The sequence below is a fragment of the Natator depressus genome, chromosome 19 (genome assembly GCF_965152275.1).
Source record: "Natator depressus isolate rNatDep1 chromosome 19, rNatDep2.hap1, whole genome shotgun sequence".
Lineage (NCBI taxonomy): Eukaryota > Metazoa > Chordata > Testudines > Cheloniidae > Natator > Natator depressus.
Genome location: NC_134252.1, coordinates 974452 through 994634, shown reverse-complemented (window position 1 = coordinate 994634; position 20183 = coordinate 974452). Strand labels below are relative to the sequence as shown.

The 20183-nt window shown below is 49.3% G+C and overlaps 2 protein-coding genes and 1 long non-coding RNA gene across 3 annotated transcripts; 2 read left to right on the top strand and 1 right to left on the bottom strand.

Moving 5' to 3' along the window:
• Window positions 1–593: 593 nt before the first annotated feature.
• MANEAL (mannosidase endo-alpha like) lies at window positions 594–6666 on the top strand. The gene is made up of 4 exons (XM_074934190.1): window positions 594–1145; window positions 3543–3652; window positions 4196–4272; window positions 5083–6666. The coding sequence occupies exons 1-4, from the start codon at window positions 662–664 to the stop codon at window positions 5717–5719; spliced, it is 1308 nt and encodes a 435-aa protein (XP_074790291.1). The 5' UTR covers window positions 594–661; the 3' UTR covers window positions 5720–6666.
• A 1329-nt stretch (window positions 6667–7995) lies between these two features.
• On the bottom strand, window positions 7996–13348 carry YRDC (yrdC N6-threonylcarbamoyltransferase domain containing). Its single transcript, XM_074934191.1, has 6 exons — window positions 13186–13348; window positions 12705–12900; window positions 11854–11968; window positions 10269–10388; window positions 9642–9784; window positions 7996–9276 (listed from the first exon to the last, which is right to left on the bottom strand). Exons 1-6 carry the CDS (start codon window positions 13346–13348, stop codon window positions 9207–9209), a joined length of 807 nt encoding a protein of 268 aa, XP_074790292.1. The 3' UTR covers window positions 7996–9206.
• Window positions 13349–13566: 218 nt separating this feature from the next.
• On the top strand, window positions 13567–20003 carry LOC141974459 (uncharacterized). The gene is made up of 4 exons (XR_012635749.1): window positions 13567–14533; window positions 16348–16513; window positions 17095–17214; window positions 17564–20003. It is a non-coding gene; the product is annotated as an uncharacterized LOC141974459 (long non-coding RNA).
• The last annotated feature ends 180 nt before the right edge of the window (window positions 20004–20183 follow it).

Below are 20183 nucleotides of genomic sequence, written 5' to 3'. Positions count from 1 at the left end.
CCCCCCCATGTGACCAACCCGCCCTGGGGACCGACCAACCCCCCCCCCCGCGCCCAACTGACCGTCCCGTGACAGCCCCGCCCCCCATGTGACCGACCTCCCCCCGTGACCGACCCCCCTAGCCCCCGTGTGACCGACCGACCCCCCCCCGCCCTCGTGACCCGCGCCCCCGTGACCGACCGACCCCCCCATGTGATCAACCCGCCCCGGGGACCGACCCCCCCCCACGCCCGCCCCCCCGGGGACTGACCGACAGACTGACACACACGCACCCCCTCCCCCCGGGGACTGACGGACACCCGACCACCCCACCAGGGCCCGACCAACCGCTGGGCCCGACTGACTGACACCCCCTGCCCCAGTGACAGACCGACCCAACCGGGCCCAACCCTCCCCCAGTGACCGACCGACTCCCCCACCGCGGGGCCCGACTGACTGACTGACCAACACTCCCCCCCGTGTGACCCACACCCCCCTCCCCTGGTGACCAACCCCCCTGCCTCCCTCCCCCCGTGACTGACTGCCCACCCCAGCCCCTCTTACGTGCGCAGCCACTGGCCTGCGCTGGCCCTGACCCCATCCCCCAGCCCATCCGCTATTGGGGGGGGGGGTGACTGACGGACCCTTGGCTGCCCCCTCCCCTGGTGCAGCCCCCGGCGCCATGGCCCGGCTGAGGCGCAGAGCCTGCATTGCCCTCTTCCTCTTCACCCTCTTCATCTTCGGCACCATGATGGGCCTGCGGACTCTGAAACCCTCTGATGGCGTCTCAGACCTGGCCCCAGGGCTGGAGCTGGCGCCCTTCGCGGAGCGAGGGGCGAGGCGCTCTGTCTCCCATGAGGCCATCTCCCGGCCTCAGGTGGCTACCAGCAGTGACGCCAAGGCACCAACACCGCCCGTGTACTACGACCTGCACGTCTTCTACTACATGTGGTATGGGAACACCCACTTCGAAGGAAAGTACCTGCACTGGGACCATGTCATGGTGCCGCACTGGGACCCCAAGATATCTGCCAGCTACCCCAAAGGGCGGCACAGCCCCCCAGAGGACATTGGCTCTAGCTTCTACCCTGAGCTGGGACCGTACAGCTCCAGGGACCCTGAAGTGCTGGAGGAGCACATGAACCAGCTGAGAGCAGCAGCAGTTGGTAAGGATGTCCTGACATGTTTCATCGTCTTGTCAATGCACCTAACAGTTTCATAGATGTTGGGTACCAAACGAGGCCCCAGTCCTACAAGCGGATCTGTGCAGGTGAGCCTCTGCATCCATGCAGCACCCCAGCGAAATCACTGGTGTTCCAGGCACAGACCTGCTTGCTGGAGTCGAGCATTAGTGTTGAAATCCATCAGGGGTACACAAGATAATATTTTTTAAATACTGGAAAAATAACTCATAAACTGCTTTAACCCCAATTCAGAGAGGATAGCATCACAACTTTCAGTGTTCGGGTGTATGTATTTGAATTTTCATCCACAGTGAAGTTTCCGGACAAAGACTACGTTGCTTTGTACCTTAAACCCATGGTGAAGGCCAGATGGTGACAAGGGGGTTAAGTTAACAAGGATGTAAGCACCAAGGTGGGAGAGGAGACACTGAGGGTGCTACAAGGCAGTCACAGTAGGAGAAATAGGAATAAATTAAAGGAAAATTTAGGCTGAATGTCAAGGAAAATGTACCTTTTAGTAAGTGTTTCTCCAAATACTTACCTGCATGCTTAATTTTACTCATGTGAGCACTCACAGTGAAGTTAAGGGGGCTGCTTGCATGACTCAAGTTAAGCAGGTGAGTGTTTGCAGGATGGGGATGCATAGTTACAAACCCCAGGACATTAAAAGAGCCTTTGGCTGAGTGCAAGGATCTGAGAGACTTTCATTCTACAAACTGGAGTATAACTTCTATATGAAGACTTAGAAAGCACTGGTTAAAACTCATCAAAAGTGCAGCTTGTAGCAAAGCTATTCAACCTTAACATTTAAAAATTGGCAAACAGTATGCCTTTTGCCTTCACAAAAAGGGAAAGAAAGTTATTTAAGACTCCCAGAAGGCGTTGCTGGAATGAAAATAGTACTGATAGATTGGGTCCATTCTATGCTTGCCTTCAAGGCTAAGTGTTTTCTTTTTAACTTGCATATTTTGCTGTGTAGCTTGCAAAGTGTAGTAGTATAAATACAGCAGAGCAATTATGTACTGTACTGAACAGCCTATTAGCACTGGTAGCAAAGTATATTTTATTAAGAGATCAGCCTCTTCAAATTTCTGTGCTGTACAGGATCCCCCGGGACAAGTGAATTCCAACATTAAACAGACGCTATAAATTGCCAAAGCTGACTCTTGAATGGGGCAAACATCCCAGCTCTCATGATACGAAAGGTATCAGGGACCTTTGATTCCAAGAGTTCAGGACCTCTGTTTGAGATGTGGCAGCCTACTGCTCCCTCGAATGGGCCTGAATTAGTTGTACATTCTCTCTGTCACCAGCACCTCTTCATGTAGCATTGCGTGTGGTATTTTTTTATCTTGGAGATTTCCCATCCAAGTACTGGCCCAGCCCAGTCTGCTGTCAAGATCAGATGAGGTCACAGCAGGAAGATAGTGTGAACCAGATCAAAACAAACTCTCATTATCACTATCAAAATTGGCTCCCTTTCAGTGACAAGTGAGTGAGTCAGGTAATGACATCTTTATATTCTCATTAATCAAATAGTGAGCAATGGGAAGTCAGTTTGTGCCAGTTCATCCTAATCTGGCCTTGTATTAAAGTGGCTTTGCTTGCCCAGCATTCAGTCTAATAGTTCTCCAACCATCACCTGAGAAGCAGCTTGCTAGTTTGGGACTGTTAAGCACAGGTGACATTTCAGCACCCCCTGCTATGGACAGCTCCATTATTAAATTACAGGGCTGGTGAACAAAAACCTCCTTTCAAGCCAGATGCTTTTCCTTCAAGAAAGGTCATGTTACAGTGTTTACCAGTGTTCTTTCAATTAACCCTTTCCATTCCAGATGCAGTGTCTTTGTGGTATAACAGGATTTAAAACACCTCTGCGGCAGATCTTGCACGTAACTAAACTGGAACACATTATTAATACAGACTAGTGTCTTTCCACTATGCACTAGGTCAGGCACTTCGAACTGCTCCTCCTGTAGAACTCTGCCACGGATGGTGCTATTGAGAAAAGGATTGAGAATTTAACTTCATTCTGAGGAATTCTCAAGCTGTTACCCTGCTACAAATTATACCTAACGGTACGGACATCCTGCAAATGCTTGAGGACAATTATAACCATCTCCCCACACCTGGGTATCAAAACAGAGGATCCAGGCTGGGTAGAGCCAGTGGTTCAGACCCTCCTATTTTAAGGGATCTCCTTCCTAAATCTGAGATTTAACTGCTTTGACAACTAAGCTTAGAGGACTCTGTGCAGTTGTTAGAATGACTAGAAATAAGGTTGAGTTCTGGTGTTGCATGGGAGAAGCAGAAGGCAGGAAGGGGTTTAAATATGAATGCATTAGGTTGGTCCTGATCTCCTTCTGCAACTTGTTGCAGGAGTCCTGGTTTTGTCTTGGTACCCACCTGGTCTGGCAGATGATAATGGGGAGCCATCAGATAGTCTTGTGCCATTTATCTTGGATGCTGCACACAGATATGCCATAAAGGTAAGACTGCTCTCTCTCGTTGTTTGAAGCTATTAAACTAATTGCTCAAATTAGCCAGGAATTGCCACGGTGCTTCTCCAGCAGGAGCGTGCTCTGCAGTCTCAGTGGCTTTGTATTATTTTTAACGGGTCATTATGGGAGGTAGTGGGGAGTCTTTATTTTGCAACAGCTGAACACAAACAAGCATCACTTCATGAGAGGGCTTTACAGCTTGTTCTCACAACTATTAAAACTAATCTGGACAAACAGGGATAGGTTACATGCCCTATTATGTGTCAGAGGGGTACCCATGTTAGTCTGTATCCACAAAAACAACGAGAGGTCCAGTGGCACCTTAAAGACTAACTCAATTTGTTAGTATTTATGATGCCCTCTTATGATGGAACAGACCCTCAGTCTGTTTCCTGAAAGGGGGCTGCCTAGGCAGCTTCTGGATGCTCTGTGATGAATGGACACTGTGACCTCTTCAAAGGGTCTGGGACTTACTGACTGTCACAAGGAAAGCATGTGCTGGTCACCATGTCTCCATGATTTATTTTGAAGGTTGCCTTCCACATCCAGCCATACAAAGGGCGCGACGACCACACTGTGCATGAGAACATTAAATACATCGTAGACAAGTAAGTCTGGGCTTTCAGTAGCTGCCACAAGCGCATAGTTCAGGCCCAACTCTGTGCTGAGATACAAAGCAGTGTCAGGCCAACCATGTCTGTCTTGTACTAAACTTCTTGCTCGCGCTGTATATGAACTAAGTAAGTTATGCCACAGGGGGCTGTAGCAGAGAAATGCAACAGCATCACACCAAGCCCTTTACTTATATGTCATCTTCAGCAACCCTTATAAAGTGAGTATATTAGCCCCAGAGTCTGTAGAAAAGGCCATTGCCAGAGATGTTAACAAGAAAATAAGATTTAAATGCTGGGGAATAAAGAGCTTTTCACTGTGGGTCACTATCTGGAATGCAGGCGAACCAGGCAGTAACCAAAAGCTATTACCATCCATGGGGGGATCTCTCACCAGTTTGTAAGTGCGCACATGTCCCCAGTGCATTTATTGGCATGTCGATGGTGGTCACCACTGCAGTATATCTCAAGTATAAATTAGTCTGATGGAGTCTCTCAGGGAATGCAACAAAGCTTTCCTGTTCCTCCAGGCATTCCCTCAGGGTGGTAAAATGGGTCTGAAATATTGATCAGTCCAGTGCAACATCCTCCCCTTTGTCTAACCATGGGCAATGCAGCTGAACCCCATTCTGGTAAACGGTGACACAGGGAGCATGCAAAGGCCTAAAGTGGAACTACCAGGGCATGCAATTGACTGGGCTTCAGGCTGCACTTGCCTTGAAATGGGCATACCTGCCTGCTAGTCAGCATGGGACTTGCTCCCCAGGTGCCGATCACTTACTGAAACGGTCTGTTCTTTCTCTGTAGGTATGGATCACATGCAGCTTTTTATAAATGCAAGACCAGTACAGGACAGAGCCTCCCAATGTTTTACATATATGATTCTTACCTGACACCCCCTGAATCCTGGGCCAAGCTCTTCACCCAGTCAGGCTCTCATTCCCTCCGCAATACCCCGTATGATGCAGTGTTCATAGCACTGCTAGTGGAAGAAGGACACAAGCACGATATTCTCTCCGCAGGATTCAATGGTATGTACACATATTTTGCATCCAATGGCTTCTCTTTCGGCTCATCCCACCAGAACTGGAAAGCTATCAAAGCCTTCTGCGACTCAAACAGCCTGATGTTCGTTCCCAGCGTTGGCCCAGGCTACACGGACACTAGTATCCGCCCGTGGAACAACCACCACACTCGCAACAGAGTCAATGGAAAATATTATGAAACGGCTCTGCAGGCTGCACTCATGGTGAGGCCGGAGATAGTCTCCATCACTTCCTTCAATGAGTGGCATGAAGGCACTCAGATTGAGAAAGCGGTGCCCAAGAAGACACTAACACGCCTGTATCTGGACTACCTGCCTCATCAGCCCAACATGTATCTGGAGCTGACCCGCAGGTGGGCAGAACACTTCAGCAAGGAGAAGGAGCAATGGCTGATGTGATTATTATGTACAGGAAGCCTTCAGATAGCCTGTCTTTGCTTTATGAAAAAGGTCACGTTAAAAAGAATCGGTTGGGAAAAGCAGATTATGGGTCACGGTCTCTGTTCAGGACTGATGCGTTTGTTCAGGTCGCTAAATAGAGTGTTCTCCACGAACAGCCCTAAGGCTGGTTTGAGCACCAACTCCACAACCACAGGAGGAGATGTTAGTGAGCAGAGGGGTCTCTAAGCAGCAGTCCATTCTATTGCAGCTGTGAGTTTAGTACAGATGTCCCTTTTAAAGTCCTGCTGGAGCTGAACTGGCCTGTAAGTGACCAGGCCAGGGAATGAATGAGCAAGAGATCTGTTTTTCTTACCATGCATATATTTAGTGTGATATTTTAGATATTAGCTGGGCTCCTACCCCCAGCATGTATTTTATCCTAGGCCCTTCACCAGTTGCCTGCTGATTACATATTCCACACACCACTAGCAGCTCTGACAATTAACTTCCCTTATTAGCTGGTTGAAACAAAGAGTTAATTGTTCCTCAAAATTGTTTATTATAGAACAAACCTATGCAATTAAATACTCTTTGGGTTGGGTGGTGTTAGTGAGCCACTGTATCCAAATAACTAAAAATAATTAGAGCTGGAATTTAATCTATTATCTGTATTGGCAACCAATGAACTGCAGCGATCTGTACTAAATGCCCTTTTAGTGTTTCACATGTTCAAAACTTAGCCTTAACTTTGTTTTATCTCCTCTCTAAAATCAAGTGAAGTGTGACCACTTGCAATAAAATGTAACTGAAAATACTAATGTGTTTTCCCAGAAGGAAGTTACATCACTATAGAATAAATACCCTTTTTTGTAACTATCGTACATCCAGTCCCTTCTAAATTTGGTGTTTTAAGAACTCATTTGTACTTGTCTTTTTATCAATAAAGTGAGAAGTGGCAGCTTTAGATCTGAGTTAGTGCATGAGGTTCTCCTTTGTCACATTAATTATGCTTAATTTATACAAATTCTGACTTTTACTGCACAGTGACAGTACTGATGGTTTCATTTTTCTCCATTTAATGCAAATGATTGAAAACACGCTCTTATGTAGCTGCTCATGCTCGGTCGAGAGAATTAGAATCATAGACATGTAAGATTCTAAGGGAGCTCAAGAGGTCATCTTGTCCAGTGGTTCTCAGACTGTGGGTCAGGCTTCAGTTTTAGCCCCCGCACCTGGGGTAATATACTGCAGTAACTTTTGTTGTCAGAAGGGGGTCACGGTGTAGTGAAGTGTGAGAACCCCTGATTAGTCCATTTCCTATACTCAAGCAGGACCAAGTAAACCTAGACCATCCCAGTCAGGTGTTTGTCTAACCTGTTCTTAAATAACCTAAACCTCATCTCCCTTGCTGCAGATTAAGCTGTTTAAACCTTGTCCTACCTTCAGTGGACACGAACAATTTATCACTGTCCTCGTGATAACAGCATTTGACATGGTTGAAGATGTATCAGATTCCCACCCATCAGTCATTTCTCAGGACCCATTTTAACAACCCTTTGTCATAGGTCAGGTTTTCTAAACCTCCTATGTTTGTTGCTCTCCTCTGGTCTCGTCCCAATGTGGCACCCAAAACTGAACCCAACACTCCAGCCAACACCTTAGTGGGGCTGAGTACAGTGGCACAATTGTCTCCCATGTCTTACATACAACACTGCTGTTAATACAGCCCAGGCTGCCTTTCTTGGAAACTGCATCATAGGGGTGGGTCATATTCAATTTGTGATCCGCTGTAACCCCCAGATCCTGTTCAGCTTTCCTGCCCCTAGCTACTTATTCCCCATTTGTTTGTTTGATTTTTCCTACCTAAGTGAAGTACTTTACTTTGCACTTGTCTTTATTGAATTTCATCTTATTGGTGGTTTCAGACCAATTTTCCAGTTTGTCAAGGGCATTTTGCATTCTAATCCTGTCCTCTGAAGTGCTTTCAACCCCTCCCACCTTGGAGTCATCTGCAAATTTTATACACTTCATCAGGTCCTGCCAACTTAGTGCAAGAGTGGAATAAGCAAAGAGCTATCCTATGGTTGCATCGCACTCACCAAAGCATCTGGGTTATAAAGCCCTTGTTCATCTTTTTCAAGATTTGATAAGACTCCAGCTGCTCCATGTCTTGCTGCATGATGGGCCTGGTTTAGCAGAGTAGTTGCTAGTCAAACCCTCATCTTTACAAGAAGTAACTGTAGGTTGCACAGAGATTAGTCTTCGAAAGATGAAAAGCCACCACCTCCAAAAGGTAACAGTGTACATACAAAATTTACACTTTAATGGCACTAACACAAAGAGGCATTGCAGAGATCCAAACACGTTAAATCTAAGCATTTATAACACAAAATTGTGTTTCAAAAAACACAGTTTGGTCACCAGTTTTTAAACACTAATAAATATCACCGTGAACAGATTAATTTCATTTTAGTGTTCCCAGAAGAGTAAATACTGGCTCAGACCCTTTTGGCCTCCTCCTATTGTTCTAATAATCTCACTGAATTAAGATTTATAAAAACTACAGACTGATTCTAGTCCACAGGTCAGCTAAGTAGGGAAAGCAACAACTTCATGGGTGATGAAGGGAACAGTTCATGAGGGACTCAGAAGATTGCACTTCAGGGTCTGTCCTCTCTCCTTTTACCAGGAAAACAAACGGAAGAATTTAGTCTAGTATCAGGATTAGCAACCATCACTTAAAAGTAAAACTTAGATGACTTGCAAAAGGGATGCTTTTTTGACAACTAAAGAGCAGCTGAAAAGTTTCTCCTGCTTGGCACCGTTAGAAATATCAGGTCTAGACTTGCTACTTTTTGCTGGAGAACAGTAAGATTATGGCATCGTGAGAAACAGATTAAAAAGCCATTTCACTTTCAGGTGCTCTACTATTTAAGCCAAACACTCAGCAGACAGGTGGAAGAAGGATTCTCTCTACTAAAGGGGTCAAAGTTCACTCCTGCAAAACCAAGCAAGAGGAGACTGTGTATTCCTGATATTTCTAAGTAAAACAGAAGAAACATTTAAAAACTGTGGTGTGTGTTTAAGTCAAAACAGCAATCGGTTGCCTTTAAATCTGAATCAAACCCAAGTGCTGTACACAGGTATTTCAGTAAAACACGATCCTCTGTCCCATGCAAGAACAGCAGTTTCCCAAGATATCGCAAATAGACGTTTATTTCAAATCCTAGTAAACCCCATTGCACAAGGCAAAAGATCCCTTGTACGGTAATCAGGGATATTACACTTGCACAAGGAGGTCAGAAGTACTTGATTTGTTTCTTACAAACATGCACAGCAGACCAATACCCATTACACACAAATGATGAAAAGACCCAGGGTGAGACATGAGGACTGATACAACCATTGACCTTATTAAACAAGACCTTTGACACTGGCTTCCTGAAGAGACAGGCACATGGTGCCCAGTTTTACTGACTCTGCACAGCTTCCAGAGTTTGGTATCTCACGAAGAAGAAGGTTCTGATGTCAAGCCGTATTTCTTCCCCAGGATTTCAACTGTCGGTGTCAGTGCACTATGGAAATAAAGGCAAGTAGCGTGGTGACTAGAAATAAGTTCCCATTTGCAGAACTCAGTTGGTTCCACAGTTTTGTATTTTGCAGTGCAGGGAAAAAACGAGACCCAGCTGAGCAAGGTTATCTTCAGCCCAGCAGGGCAAAAGAGCGGTATATTATGAAATAGCAAGTTATATCCTGCTGAACCCAGTATCTGTCAATTTTCAGCATCTCTGGCCAGGCAAATTAGTTAGGTGTTAGAGAATGCTGCACTTTGAAAACACTGTAGGGAAATGGGCAAAACAAGCCCCATGTTTTAACTTTCAGTTGCATTTTGTTTTACCTAAAGTGAAAGCTGCAGCTATGGTCAGCAAAGAGTGCTTACCAGCCAGGCCGAATAATGGTGTATTTCCCAGATACAGACAAGTCGACCACAGTTGACCCCAGACGACACTCTGGACTCTGGATATCTCCAATTACACCTCCATCAATGACCAGGGACAACTGAGGCCAAAGGTCTTGGAATTCCTGAGACAAGAAGGGAAAATTGGGTTCAGCCAACTAAGCGTTTGAGGGGTTGTTGTTTTAGTTTTTAAATGGATACCACACGTGAAGCGCTGTCGGACTCTAGTGCCAGGGAAGACATCTCGTTTCTCTGAGCTTCTGATCTGAACACACCATAGACATCAGAACACACGCTTTCACTATTTTAGGAGCTACAAGTGCCCTCTAAGGATTCTCAGGTTCAGAACCATTTGCTACACAATCACGTTTAGTAAAGTATACAGGAAGCCTTTAAACAGTCTGCATTTTAAACTCTGCCCTTCCTCAATCTTTAGGGAGGCTCCCAGCACAGCAGCAGGGATCTGTAGTCTATTGTGAAGGGGGTCTGTAACAGAAGGACGAGGAACAACCACCGTGGGAAAGGTGGTACAACAGGTTAGTAGCTTCTTCCAACTCCTATCTGAAATCTTAGCATGGCAGTTCTCCCCAGTGACAAAACCAACCTTACCGAGACGGTCAGTGTGCTCGCCCGAGTACTGATGTTAGCGCTCGTTAAAGCCAGTGGTCCTGAACAAGCCTGTGCCACCTCCCTAATGAAACTGTGATTTGGAATACGAACGCCAACCAACTACAAGAGAAGAGAGAGGTGTGTTTATATGCAACAGCCAAAGAGAGGATGCATTTATAGGCAATAGTCATTGAGCTACAGATCAACCATGTATCCCATTATGTTGTATGAAGCCCTGTTGACCTAAAGAAGTGTGGTCCAACTGGCAGCCTGAGGGCTGGATTTGGCCCACATAATGATTCCATCTCGCTGCTACCCCGTCCACTTAACAATTTTCAGCTATGCTGGGACATGCCCTGTTTGCCATGGCAGGGCATAACCGAGACAGTGCAGGGGGAGCTGGTACCATTCAGCCCCACAGGCCCCCTGTGGAAAGCCCATAAGGGCTCTAGCTTCCCCCCTCCTGCAGGAGGCTTGGGAAAGTACCAGGGCCTCCAGTTTCCTGCCAGCCTACAGTGCCAGGTCTCTGGCAGGTGCTCTCCCATTGGGAGGTACTAAGGGCACCCCAGCCTGTTACCTCCTGTGCGGGTGGTGGGTCCCTGGCCACTGGGCTGCTGCACCACTCTCTCAGGCATGGCTGGAAGGGGGGGTAGTGGCTGCTGGGTCTCTACAGCCTCAGAGTCAGCTGAGGGGGGGCGCTGGGCCTGCTGTCCCTGCCTCCCTATGATCAGTGCAGCTGGCATCTCCCACTCCAAGACAGGGTGAGGGAATCTCTTTACTGCTGCACATGCCCCAGGGTCTGAGCACATGCACTGACTACAGCGAAGCCACAGCCAGTCTCCTCTCTGAGACTGGGATAGGGAAGGGGGATGAACCGCATACCATTAAAAATATTTCTGGGGGCACATCTGCCTTGATATGTCATTGACGTTCAACTTCTAATTTTTGGACTGTCAGAGAGGGAACTAAACCGGGGGTCTGAACTATGGACCACCTGTGGCCCTACTGAGGGAGTTTCTCAGCTGGACAGCAACACCCTCAGCTACTGCTTCCCATGTTCTGTTACAAATATTGAGATTGACATTGGGAGTCAAGTGCCAGAAACTTTTCCTCAGGGTTCTCACTAAGAGGTTAGCTATTATCTTATTTAATTTAGTTTTATTACTTCTTAACCCCGATTAACACCTTAATGGGTAAATTCTAAATCCTTTAAAACAGGTGATCTGATTCTAGAATCTGGAATTCTATTTCTGGATGTGGCCCACAGAATAAAATTTGGACCACAGAAAAGGAAGGATAGGTCTTTCTACCAGCTTCATAAACTGTCTTGAGGTAAGCACCCAGCACATCAAACACTACAAGTTATATCACATTCAGATAGGTGACAAGGACACCTACAAATATGTCCATCTTGGCACATGTTTGTTATTGACAGGGCAGGAACTAGCTTCAAGAAGATGTCAATCAGTGCTGAATGCCGTGAACACACAACAAATGTGAGTGGGAAGGCCAAAGAACTACACACAAAGAAGAAGATTGTCACCTGTCAAATTGCAGAGATGTGTGTCATGTCCCAAAGACTTACCGATGTGAAAGGGTTCAGGTCTTTATTGAGTTCTTCTGAGCGCTGCAATACCAGGGTCACAGGTCCTGGGAGCAGGTCCCGTAGCAGCTCTTCTGGCACATTGACATGACAGTACCTATAAAGTACACTGAGATGTACTTAAAATCGCTACAAGATACAGTCACAAGAGACTAACCATCACTGGGAATGTTTCCATGCTCCCAGCTACCACAACTCCCTCCCCTGAAGTTTTACATTTTTGCTATTGCACAGTTGAGACAAGAAGCAAAATACAACAAAAACAGGCTGGCCCTCCCTGACCAAAGCGCCACACAGTGAGAATTTTGGCTGTCCATGACCCCTCTCTGAGGGAGATTTTCCTTCCCTGGGCTCTCTAGGTACATCTGTCCCCATTTCAGTGTATGGGACAAGGTACCTGCTCTACTGTAAGCTGTGCTGGACACAGATTTGAGATGCTCAGAGAGGATACAACTTAAAAATCTATATTTGCAAACTCATCTTTTTCCCAAGGCCACCAACGTTAGATACTAAAACTGAATTCTGAGCATTTCATTTACTTTTGTGATTTACGCAGCTTGCATTTCTCTCAGCACGAACCATGAAGTCAAATTAGTCCAATTCACTTTCGCTCGGAGTATTAAAAACTGAAAAACAAAGCCGAGGGCAGCGACCTGGGAAGTGCCCACGTGCTGCAAAGGAAAGCTTGCTTTAAAACAACCTTCCGCTGTGGTTTAATGAAGCGTGGGTCGTTTCTGATGGTTTCACAAAAGCTGCTTTTTAAAGGACCCAGCCTCACCCAGGCGGACTCGCGGCCCGAGCGCTCAGTGTCCCCAGCCGAGGCACATGCTCACCTGTAAATATGCTCCACCTCGCCCAGGCAGATGGCCAGGGGTTTGCCTCCATGTCGCCCTTTCAGCTTATAGATCTTCTGGACGGCCGGGGGGCTCTGGGCCAGGCACGCTACTCCGTAGACGGTGTCGGTGGGGAGCGCCACGAGGCCGCCCTCCCGCAGGACGGTCGCGGTGGCCTGGAGGGTCTCCCGCCAGCCTGGGGGGAGCAGCGAGTGAGCCCCCGGCCCGGCCCCGCTGCCGCAGCGCCCCGGCCCGGGTCTCTCGGGCCCAGCGGGGTCCCCGTCACCCGGCCCGGGCGCCCGGCGGCTCCCGCTGCCCTGCGGAGAGAGGAGCCGGCCCAGGCCGCGCCCCCCCGCCCCGACCCCGCGCCCCGACCCCCCCAGCCTCCCGCCCCACCTCCCCCCGACCCCCTCTTCCCCCGCGCCCGCCGGCCCCCGCTTCCCTCGCGCCCCGCCGCCGACCCCCCCCCGGCCCCGCTCACCCTGCGGGTCGCTCTGCGCCGCGCGGCGCCCGGGCCCGGGGAGCGGCAGCGGGCGGCGAAGGCTCCGCAGCCCCGCGGCCCATCCCGGTCCCGCGCCCCCCAGAGGCCCCTCAGCGGCGCGGGCCCAGCCAGCCAGCGCGCCCCCCCCGCGCGCGCTCAGCATGGGAGGAACTTCCGCTTCCGCTGCCGCGCGGAGGAGCCGCGATGACGTCATTCCGGTCGCGCTCCTTCTTAAAGAGACAGGCGCCTCCAACGCCGGGGTCTGTCCCCGGCTCTGGGAGGGGGCGGGGCGGGGCGGGGCTGGGAGCCGGGACTCCTGGGTTCCATCCCTGGCTCTGGGAGGGGTGGGGGGTCTGGGAGCCCGGACTCCTGGGTTCTCTTTGGACTGTCGGTGCCTTGCTGCCTGACCCCTTGGACAAGCCCCGTCGCCCTGGCTCCCAGGAGTCGACAGGGCCCTGCCCCCGTCCAGCCGCCGCCGCTCCCTGCCCTGCAGCGCGACGGCCGCGGAGAGCAGTGCCCGTGGTCCCGGGGCTCCGTGCGCCATTGCCCTCATTTCACACACCAGGAAACTGAGGCACGGGTCACACGTGACAGAGCCGAGAGCAAAGTCCAGGTCTTCTGACTCTCAGACCTACCCCCTTATCCCTAGACCCATTCCGCCCCCCCAGAACTGGAAACAAAACCCAGGAGTCCGGACACCAGCCATCCTCCTCTAAGCACTACCCAAACGGCCTTCTGGATGTGACTTCCTTCCTTCTTCCCCCTCCCTCAGCCCTGGGAACCGCACAAGTAAAACACTGACTGGCACCGAATTTAGAATGACCCTGGTGCTTCATGGCAATAAAGTTCTCGCAGAAGAAACTCATGGAATTTACTTATTGCGTGTGTGTCAGAGATCCACAGGGTCTGTGCTATCCCCCAGCTTTTAAACAGTGCCTCAGAGGAATCCCTTCCGTGTGCCAGACCCCCAGGAGGTCCCACTCTCTTCAGGGTAGGCCATGAGGCCTCACTGTCTTCGAGTCTGACTGCCTGGACTCCAGCACTCCTGCTTCACACCGTGAACTCTGCCCAGCGAGTCAACTGAGATAGACTCCTGATCAGAGATTTTACACTCTTCAGGGACGAATGCACTTCAGCGAGTATTTGCAGTGACCTCAGGCTGCCTTTCCAGAATGGAGCAGCGTTTGTCAACTGGAACACATCACTGGCAAATCCTTGGTTAGCCAAGAGAAGCAAAGATGAAGATAGAGTCCATTCTGGCCAAGACAGTGCAATCAGTCAGCTAAGCTGCTTTGGAATCCATTTCGGCTTTCTCCCCTGACCTTGGCTCCGTGTCTTTCAGCCCCAGGTGAGAGCCCTGTGTCTTGCCAAAGGCCAGTTTTTGTCCTAGGCTCTCATCATCTTTTGGCCCACTGGTCTCCTCTAGACCCATGCTGAGTTCATGTGTCTGCTTGTCATAGTTTCTCATGGATGTGTCAGTTGTTGCATGGTTGGGGCTCCCCTTGTCTTTCCAGACCCTCCACTGATATGGGTCAGCTTCAGCCAGTCTTTTAATGACCCAGTTATACCAACCCAGACAGTTAGTGACACACACACTCCTCATGTCTCCTGCTCTGCCCCAAAAGCACCTTTTTAACCTTTTTGCACTCTCTGGATAGCAAGCTCTAGTCAAGTAAGTCACTGCCAGGCACATCATTCATACAACTATTACAGAAAATTCCCAGTTTGTCACAGCATGTGAGGCAGGTGAATGAATTGTTCTCTACACTCTGTGCTGTTCAGGCAAGAGAAAATAGAACGGGTAGACAGCCATGAGATACACTATCCCGTTAACATGCCAAAGGCTTCACCCTGAAGTGGCAATGCAGGTTGGGTGGGGTACAACGCCCCAGAGTGTAGTTCTTGTCTACTCTGCTAGACCTGCATTCCCCGGCCCACTCTCTGGTTAACACCAGTCCATAGCTCTGGCTTCCACAGTGCTTGATTTGCACAGCTGAGTGCTGCCTTTTTCTGGCAAATGCACCAAGCCACCATGCCTTTCAGATCTGCTTTTTCTGAAGCTCTTGAGAAGCTAACATGTAGTTCCAACCTCTTTTTGCCCTGCTGAGTCCAAACATTAAGCCAGCTCTGCTTCGTGCACTTCCAAATCTCTCGTCAGTATACGACTACAGAAATCATTCCTCATGATCCAAAGGATCCTGTGACAGCTCCATTTAATCTCGTGGTACCAGTCACAAAAGTCCTTTCTTGCTTTATCAAATGACTGTTGTCCCAAGCTGGTGCAGGGCTGCCTGCTCTCTTTGGAGAGGACTCATCAAGATGGGTGCCACTCTCTTTTCTGGCACCCACCACAGGGACCTTTGATTTTACTACAGGGGACAGCAAAGAACAGAGACCTGTAGGAAATAATTTAGCAAAGCCGGAAGGAAGGAAGGAAGGAAGGAAAGAATAGGTTTCTTACAAAGACTACAGCTTTGCTTGAAGCCTTAAGAACACGATATAATTAGAGGTGCAGCCTGTTTAGAAATGGAACCAGCTGAGGTCTCAAGGGAAACAGGTGGTAGCAATTGACTCACTGAAGGACGTTATAAATAAGGCCTCAGCCAGCTGCTCTAGGAGAGTAGAAGGTGATGCTGACTGCTTTTCTTCAGTGCCAATACTAGCTGAGAACAAAGCACGTTCTAGCTAAATAGTCCTCCTGGGGCAAAGAATTTATCATGTAACAAATAGTTTGAGAAAAACCTTCTGTTTTTTCTCTTTAAATCCTTTTGTGCTTGGAAGCTGCCTTATTTCCCAGGATGGTTTCTGAGTGTACAAGCTACTCAGTGGAGCAGGTCCCAGTGAAATTTCACTGTTTGCCTCCAGATTCTGTTCTGGCTTTTTGATTAACTTTTTCCTGGAGTGTAAGTGTTCATGTCAAACGCTCCTTTGCCTAGCTTTGGAAATTGATGACCTGCTGAATAATTTATCCATCTAGCTCAAATTGGGAATAAGTACCTTGTTCACCACACCTTTCCTTGACCTCTAATGGCGGAGAGGCTAAAGAAACTAGAAAATCAGAGCTTGTCAACAGGGCCTGCTCCAGCACCACCCTGGGTTTTTAATTTGTTATTGGGAGCAGGGGAGAGAAACCCCTTATAACTGTGATTTTTTTTTTTTCAGTGTTACTGATCCACTCTGGGAACTTGGTGAATTGGATGCCAGCTCCCACCCCTAACTGTCCTGCCCCTTAAGATTAAAACTAACTGCTCTCAGCTCTAGCTTGGCAATGGATGCAGAGGATGCTATGAAACAGGATGCTGAGCAGCCCCCAGACACTGAGTCACTGGTTTGTATGGCTGTACGAATGTGTGTGGTTTATGGCATGAGGAGATGGAGGCTGGCAGTAGGGATGAGGTTAGGTTTACGTGTAAGAATAATTGAAATATCTGTGCAGTTTGTCTTTAGACTTTGTCAACACCATAAAGCAGCATTTTAACATGGACTCAAAGAAGGAGACTGAGCTGGCTCTGGCTCACCACCATGCTCCAGTTAAGGGGGGGTGTGTGGATGCAATTCAGGTTAGGGGCAATACTCGAATTAACTCAGTGGTGAGGACAAGCCCTGTGCCTAGCCCAGCTGCTGCCCTCTCCAGAGGGTTTATTGCTTTTGTTGAAACACCGATTCAATTTCCATGTTCAAGACACAGTGTAACTAATGTAACTGCTCCAGTCCTGTGGATTTCACAGGAACGCTGCTGGGCACTGCAGGCAGCTGCCAAGGAGGTTCCCATTGGAACTGATGCTGCTTGCCAGGCCTGGTGCAGATTACGAAACCCACACTGGCTCTGAATGACAGAGCCCAGGGGGTCCCGAATTACTCTTCCCCTAACCCTGGAGAATGTCCTGTGGTGACTCCTCTCCTTTGCAGGTTGAAGGTGTGAGAACCCTGCTAAGAGCCCTTGAAGTCCGGCAGCAGTGCCTCCTGGCAAACATTGCCAGCTGCGACGAGCTGATGGCAGAAATCACCAGTCTTCAGGCTGCTCTCTGTGTTAAGTATTGTGATCTTCCCGACTTTCCTTGCAGCAGGGCCTCTGTAAAGAGGGCCCCCGAGGGCTTTTCCTTTAACATTACATGACTGCCCAGCACAAGATGGAGCAACTCCTGTAAGGAGCCCTGGTTTCCACAGGCCGTATCTCCCCTGAATGGCAAGACCAGCGGGAGGGTGGGGGGGGCTGCTCCATTTCTTTTCAATTACTAAGTTCATTAGAAAATGTTATGATCTCCGGAAAGCAGCCTCTTGACCCTAGTGCCGTGAGGTTGGTGGCACCCTTGAATTCTGTGTTAAAGCGGCTCCTGGGAGGCATTGGACTGATGCGTGTGGTTTTATTATTTGCTAGGCTCCTGCCAGAACAGAGGGCAGCTCCTTGCCTGTGCAAGAAGAGAACAAGAATTCCTGAAATGCTTAATGAGCTGGTCACCTGAGGGTTATTGATGAAGGAAGCCACTACAACTCTCATTGCCTGTACCCTACAAAATATACTTGGCCCTCTAGTCCCTGAACCCTTTGCATGCGTTTGGTGTGGTGTGTAAGGGCATGTTGCTGTGACCTCAACTCTAAATCGCGTTGTCTAGAAATAAATGACACAACTGTTTGCTCTAGCTCTGGGAAAGCTTCAGCCTGTCACAAGTTAATACCCTGGGAAAAGAAACAGCCTGACAACAAGCCCAGCTCTGATCAGTGCTGCTAACCCTGGGCAGCTGACCCCACTCAAGCTCTCCGCTGTTGCCTTGGGTCACTAACAGGAAAGTAGATTCCCCTCCAGTTTCAGATCTTTTAGTGCACAGCTGGAACAGTTGCACTGCAGGGGCTGCATCTCGCCTTTTGTCCTGATGATCTGTCCCCTTCATCCCCTCCTGCCTTCAGCAGAGGATAGCTCCAGATTGTAAATTCCTTCCCCCTCATTCCTACCTGCATTTTGAATGGGGGAGGAGTATTACCATGGAGCAGTGACTCCTCCCTGAGGGAGTGTGAAACCTTTGACAGCACATCAAACAGCTGCTGCTACCTTGCTTTCTGCTCCATATGATTTAGGCTGCTCTGGGGGCTGGAGGAGATGCAGAAGACCAGCAGCTTGTGTGTCCTGCTTCCCAGCTGCCCTGGTTTGACACTAGACAGTTCAGTTTAGGAGTTTGAGGGAGCTGCTGCCAGAGCTGACATGCTTTGATTTCCTTCAGTCTGACTGAGAACAGGTTAAAGAGGGTGCCTACAATAATCATGGAAGAACTGACCCACTTCGAGCCTCACTGTGCAGCTCCAGAGCGTTCTGCTCCTGGAAAGGCAGGGCTGTGGCTCTGGCTGGAGTGAGATGAACCCTGAGTGTGGCCCCTGGTGTGCTCTGACCAATGCTTTGTACCTAAAGTGTGATCATCTCATGGGCCTTGTCCTTCCCCCATCTGTTTGTTGTATCCACCTATTTTATCATCAGACTTGGTCCTTGTCCTGAAGAGCTTGATTCTCTCCCTTTTGTGTCTCAAGCATCTAGCACAATGGGGTCTCAATCCTGGAGTAGAGTTCCTTTGTGCTCCTGTAATACAAATCCTAGACCACTGACAATATAAGAGGGCAGAACACAAAGTCAGCTCAGCTGCTGTGGAGAGACTTGCCCAAACACTTCAGCCCTAAATTATTAGGGGCCTTATGTACCCCCTGAGGTCCTTAAATTGGCTCACCAGGTACTTGTACAGAGGCCAGCAGCCAGTACGGATTCCCTTGCCCCTAAAGCAAATAGGTGCCCTCCTTGGGCAGCTTCTGGATCATTTTTGAGAGGCCGGTTACTGTGCCTGAGCCAGGCTCTCACCTATTTGAGGCTTTTCATGAATATGTAATGCCCATATGACCCTCTCTGCGTTAATGACTGCAGAGACCTGCAGTCCCTGCTAGCTGACGGTTATAAAGGGGTGGCAGGCTAAGCAGCAGCATGGTACAGTGGTTAGGGTACTAGCCTATGACTTGGGAGACCTGGGTTGCAGTCCATGCACCACCAGACTTTCTGGGTAACCTTCAGTAAGTCACAGTCTCTCTACCTGCCAAATCACAAGTACCTCCCCAGGGTGGTATGAACTCAGCTGCTACAGAATAAGTACAGAAGATAGATAATGCCAAGGCTGGGCAAAGAAGCCTTTCCTACTCTTATTCCTCAATCCTTATTAATAAGGCATGGTCTAGAGCAGGAGTGGGCAAACTATAGCCTGTGGGCCGTTTTAAGTCAGCCCTCGAGTTCCTGCTGGGGAACGGGGTCTTGGGCTTGCCCCACTCTGGCACTCCAGTCAGGGAGCAGGGTTGGGGGCCACTCCACACGGCTCACGGAAGCAGCCGGATGGCCCCGCTCTGGCTCCTACATGCTCTTATGGGAGCTGCAGGGGCAGTGCCTGCAGACGTAGCAGCATGCAGAGCCGCCTGGCCGTGCCTCCATGTAGGAGCCAGAGAAGGGACATGCTGCTGCTTCTGGGAGTTGCTTGAGGTAAGCACTGCCCGGAGCCTGCACCCCTGAGCCTCTCCCCATGCCCCAACCCCCTGCCCCAGCCCTGATTCCCCTCCCACCCTCCAAACCCCTTGATCCCAGCCCAGAGCACCCTCCTACACACCAAACACCTCATCCCCAGCCCCACTCCAGAGCCTGCACCCCTTCCTGTACACTGATCCCCCTCCTGCCCTCAAAACCCCTCAGTCCCAGCCCAGAGCATCCTCCTAAACCCCAAACTCATCCCCAGAGCCTGCACCCCCAACCAGAGCTGTCACCCCCTCCTCCACCCCAACCCCAATTTTGTAAGCATTCATGACCCGCCACACAATTTCTATTCCCAGATGTGGCCCTCGGACCAAAAAGTTTGCCCACCCCTGGTCTAGATCCTCTTATGTACCTGAAATTCTAAGAAAGGCAATCTCATTTTCCAAGCTCAATTTGTTTAAAATTCTTTGAGCCTTTCCAAAGCAAGGCTGGTGCCATGGCTGGTTGT

What these genes read in the sequence shown, in the direction of transcription:
- MANEAL (XM_074934190.1), top strand. Translation starts at nt 662, where the DNA reads ATGGCCCGGCTGAGGCGCAGAGCCTGCATTGCCCTCTTCCTCTTCACC. An exon ending in GCTGAGAGCAGCAGCAGTTG is followed by an intron (nt 1,146 to 3,542) that starts GTAAGGATGTCC and finishes AACTTGTTGCAG; the next exon opens with GAGTCCTGGTTTTGTCTTGG. An exon ending in CACACAGATATGCCATAAAG is followed by an intron (nt 3,653 to 4,195) that starts GTAAGACTGCTC and finishes TTTATTTTGAAG; the next exon opens with GTTGCCTTCCACATCCAGCC.
- YRDC (XM_074934191.1), bottom strand. Translation starts at nt 13,348, where the DNA reads ATGCTGAGCGCGCGCGGGGGGGGCGCGCTGGCTGGCTGGGCCCGCGCC. An exon ending in GGCGCAGAGCGACCCGCAGG is followed by an intron (nt 12,901 to 13,185) that starts GTGAGCGGGGCC and finishes TGCTCCCCCCAG; the next exon opens with GCTGGCGGGAGACCCTCCAG. An exon ending in CGAGCACACTGACCGTCTCG is followed by an intron (nt 9,785 to 10,268) that starts GTAAGGTTGGTT and finishes TTCTTGTCTCAG; the next exon opens with GAATTCCAAGACCTTTGGCC.